Source organism: Penaeus vannamei, chromosome 1 (genome assembly GCF_042767895.1).
Source record: "Penaeus vannamei isolate JL-2024 chromosome 1, ASM4276789v1, whole genome shotgun sequence".
In the NCBI taxonomy this organism is placed as follows: Eukaryota; Metazoa; Arthropoda; class Malacostraca; order Decapoda; family Penaeidae; genus Penaeus; species Penaeus vannamei.
This window is the reverse complement of record NC_091549.1, coordinates 40,672,704-40,677,703: the sequence shown is the minus strand read 5'-3', so window position 1 is coordinate 40,677,703 and position 5,000 is coordinate 40,672,704. Positions and strand designations below refer to the sequence as shown.

General features: G+C 36.8%; 1 protein-coding gene across 1 annotated transcript in view; it reads left to right on the top strand.

Annotated features, from left to right (window-relative positions):
• The first annotated feature begins 1,181 nt into the window (after window positions 1–1,181).
• Window positions 1,182–5,000, top strand: part of LOC113828516 (innexin inx1) — a 13,219-nt gene continuing 9,400 nt past the window's right edge. Inside the window, exon 1 of the mRNA XM_070122919.1 lies at window positions 1,182–1,522. Within this exon, the coding sequence (XP_069979020.1) occupies window positions 1,272–1,522 (251 nt within the window). The 5' untranslated portion in view covers window positions 1,182–1,271. The remainder of the gene's footprint in view (window positions 1,523–5,000) is intronic.

Below are 5,000 nucleotides of genomic sequence, written 5' to 3'. Positions count from 1 at the left end.
CGGCAGGGGGACCATCTCCCTCCCTCGTCCATTCAGCACAACTTACCCGACATATGAAAAAAAATGCTTCTGGAGATTCCACCAAACTTCAAGTTCAACAAGGATGACTGGCTATCCATTATAAGACTAAGAAAAAAGCAAATATTTGTAAATACTTTCTGAGGCTGGGTTGATACACTAGCCGGTATCATACACCATGTTCGCCTTGAATTACTCATACATTTCTATGAAAAAAGATGCCATTGGATTGGGATATCATCTTTCATTCTCTTAACAGCTAGCGTAATTATCAAGAACAATTTGCGGTTAGAGGACTACTGCCATGGAGGAAAATATGTTTCCATAAATAGTAGGGTAATGCAAAACATACGAATACGCATTACATACTGTACACTTTGATTAGAAATGTAATATAAGTTTTGAGTCCTACAATACATATTAGGCCGTAGGTTTGGGTCCTGCAGAACGCTCCATTGGAACCAAAATCCATTCTACCGTGTACGTATACGAACTGCCAATTTCTATTACTAATTCGAAGTAATCCCTCACTTCCAAGACGTCCTTCCGACGCGAATATAATATATATTCTTATCCAGAAATTCCCACCTAATACGGAATTAGCATATCTCTGAGAACCGCCCTCCCTCCCACTCGATTCCCGTGAGGAGGCAGATGATGAAAGTACTCTCCCCCTCCCCCTCCCCTCCTCCACGCCCCTCCATGAACCAACAGGTCAGTTCCCCTTACCCGTTAGGGCCCGAACCTGAAAATCGTCTGTCTCGGCTCCATAGGATGTATTGTGAGGGATGCGGGTTTCGTGGGACCCTGGGCGAGAGTAGGTCTTCATAATTGACGAAAATAGTCAGGCATGCCATGTGAGATGAGAACAATATATTCTAGTGTGAATGTATTGTTCTTATATAGATGATTTCTTATATTAATAGATAGGTTCGGATTAGTATTACGTGCCTAAAAGATAAAATATAAAAAATAAAGAAGCATTATAATTCCAAATCTTTGATGATTTCAACGCAACCGAAGTTGGCAATCCTGTCCCGGTAAACAAGCTCCGCCCCTTGTGTAGTTTCGGACTAGCATCCACCAGCGCTAACCAAAGGAGGAAGACGATCACAGTCTCGGACTCCTAGCTCCGAACCTGACCGCCTCCCGAGGGTTCACAGCGCTCGAGTCCTTTAGTATCCACATGACCATCAAGCGGGACGATTCTGTGAGAGAGTGTTTACGTGTGTGACGGCTTGAACTCGGGCACAATGTCTGCCATCAAATATCTTTCGGGACTGAAGTCCTATTTGGCCCGTGAAGAATGTGTAAACGAAAGCAGTGTGTTCCGACTGCACTACCAGATGACCGTAGTGCTTTTGATTGGTTCTTCCGTCCTCCTCACAGCCGCGGAATTCTTCGGGAATCCCATCGACTGTATCACAGGACTCGGGGCGAAGCACGTCATAAACACGTACTGTTGGATACATTCGACGTTTACTATACAAGATTACTATTTAAGGTAAGTTGGAATCGAAACGAACAGAGAGAATGCTTGAATTCGAGGTTTGTTTGGGTTCCCCGGGTGTTTTGCATGTCAACCCTTTTGTTTAGCGGACGCGTCTAAAGTCATTTGTTGGAACGTCAAGGAAGACTAAGAGACTGATATTCTTTAGCGTGAGCTTTCAAGTTAATTAGTGTAGAAAAGTCAATATTATGGACGGAAAGTACGAATTATAGTTGCAAGGAAAGCTACTTGTTTGAGAAATTGTATGTGAACATCTATTTACGTCCGTGGGAAATTCAGTGTAATTGGGCAGAAGAGCTAACACATTGTTCTCGTTCCGTTTATGCATGTAATTTAGACAAGTGTCACATTTCACCGGAAACTGTTCTGAGTGGGCGTAATATGCTGCACTCGCTGTTGCATCTTTGCACTACGTGATGCAAGCATGATCTCAGATCAACAAGTTTGACATTTAGCATGCATTGCACGTGGTCAGGGCCGTGATGAGCCGTATCCTGGCATCTGAATGGGTTGTGGCACCTACGGGCGTGAAGCGCCGTTTTGCGGTGGGCGGCGCGAGCGGACAACGGATTCTCCCATGGGGTTGTCTATTGCAGTAGCCTCTAGACCTACATCTTCCTAAAACCGGTTGGGAAGATAAGTAAATGCATCAAGAGGATGCGGTTCCCCTGTATAATGGATTGTTAAACCATCTAATATCCTTTGCATCTGTTTTAGTACGCGCGTTCTCCTTCGCTAGAGATTTCGGTGACTTCATCCAATTATCATCGGAATTTAGCAACAGCTAAGATATTTCTGACCAATACGTCATGTCTTAAAAGGCTTAGAGAGAGACTTCAATTGGCATTTCCTGTAAAGCGGAGAGCCCCGGGACTGGCGCTGGACGGAGGCCACGCGCGCTCCCACGCTGTTCGCACCTGTCCTTTCTTAATTATGGTTCATTCATCAATCTTCCCCAACATTCTCTTACGATTTTCGTATTATTGGTTTGCAAATAGTTTTATGTTCTCTTATAGTATTAATTGTCACATGGGTGTTTTAGGAAGACTACATACGACTCTGTTAGTTGTCAGTGGAGGATGTTTCCCATGGTATTATGCATCTGTTGTCACTCCCATTCACCCGTAACACTGGAAATGATGCTAATTATATACCTTCTCTTATGTTTGCCACAAATGCCACACATATTAGTTGCAAAAAATTATATATATATTGGAAATACAGCTAGTACTGCAACTTCCATTGTGCTCTCAGTTCCTTCACCTGCTGCTGTCATTGCTTTTACTGCAGCCAATACAGCTACTGCAATTTCTACATCAGCTACTACTACAACTACTACTTCTAGTAGTTGAACATACATCAGTGCAATTCCATAACTTCATTTACTTCCGTGGTTACATTTATCTCTAATGCAACAATCATAGCAGTTTTTATCACTACTACTATTGCATTTCCTACAGCCTGTAACAATGTGCATACTGCTATAGTCATTGCATTTCTTGCCACCACTGCTATTGCAGTTCTACCACTGCAGTTTTTACAATTCTTATTACAGTTTTCAGAGTAACTGGTGCAATTGTTTGAATAATGCCATCAAGGTTTCAAAAATTGTAGCATCTACTGTCGTAACCTCTAGTTTTCATTACCCATATTCTGTTCATATACCTTCTGATACTGTCATTGGGTGATGGGCAGTTGCATTCCATTAGGTTATTATTATTATTGTTACGATTATTATCATTATCATTATATCATCATTATCCTTATATCATTATCCTTATATCATCATTATCCTTATATCATCATTATCCTTATATCATTATATCATTATCATTATCATTACATCATTATCATTACATCATTATCATTACATCATTATCATTATATCATTATCATTATATCATTATCATTATCATTACATCATTATCATTATATCATTATCATTATATCATTATCATTATATCATTATCATTATATCATTATCATTATATCATAACATTTTATCATTACATTATAATAATTATTTTCATCAATATTATTATATATATTGATTTTTTTAGATACCATAATTATTATTGTTACTTGCACTACTATGATTTCTACTACTATCATCCTCACTACTACTATTATTCCTTCTATTGATATTATTGTTAGTTTATATTACTATTACAATTAGTATTACTTCTACAATTATTACTACTACTGCAATTATTATTACTACAACAATTGATATTATTTCATTCATTATTAACATTTACAATTATTGATACGACTGCTACTTTTACTACTGCTACTTTTACTACTGCTACTTTTACTACTACTGCTTTTACTACTACTGCTTTTACTACTACTGCTTTTACTACTACTGCTTTTACTACTACTGCTTTTACTACTACTGCTTCTACTACTACTGCTTTTACTACTACTGCTTTTACTACTACTACTACTACTATTACTACTACTCCTACTCCTACTTTTACTACTACTACTACTGCTACTACTACTATTACTACTACTACTATTACTACTACTACTACTATTACTACTACTACTACTATTACTACTACTACTACTATTACTACTACTACTATTATTACTACTACTATTACTACTACTACTATTACTACTACTGTTGTTACTACTACTACTACTACCATTACTATTACTACTACTACTACTATTACTACTACTACTACTTTTACTACTATTACTACTTTTACTACTATTACTACTAATGCTTTTACTACTACTACTATTATTACTATGACCAGTATTATTACCAATACTACTGCTATTATTATTCTGGCTACTGTTATTGCCACTACTACTGTCATTACCACTACTACTCTTATTACCTCTACCACTATTATCACCACTACCACTACTACTATTACTACTTCTTTTATTAGTACTACTGCTACTACTACTACTATTATTAATATTACTGCTATTATTACCAATACTACTGCTACTATTATTCTACATTACTATTAATGCCACTACTACTGTCATTACCACTACTACTACTTCTACTGTTAATACTACTTCTACCAATATTAATCACCACTACCACTGTTATCACCTACTACTACTGTTAATACTATTACTACTTCTTTTATTAGTACTACTGCTACTACTACTACTATTATTAATATTACTGCTATTATTATTACTGCTTTTACTACTATAACTATTACCATTACTTCTACTATTAATGCTACTACTGTTAATACTACTTCTACTGTTAATACTACTTCTACTGTTAATACTACTTCTACTGTTAATACTACTACTACTGTTAATACTACTACTACTGTTAATACTACTACTACTGTTAATACTACTACTACTGTTAATACTACTACAACTGTTAATACTACTACTACTGTTAATACTACTACTACTGTTAATACTACTACTACTGTTAATACTACTACTACTGTTAATACTACTACTACTGTTAATACTACTA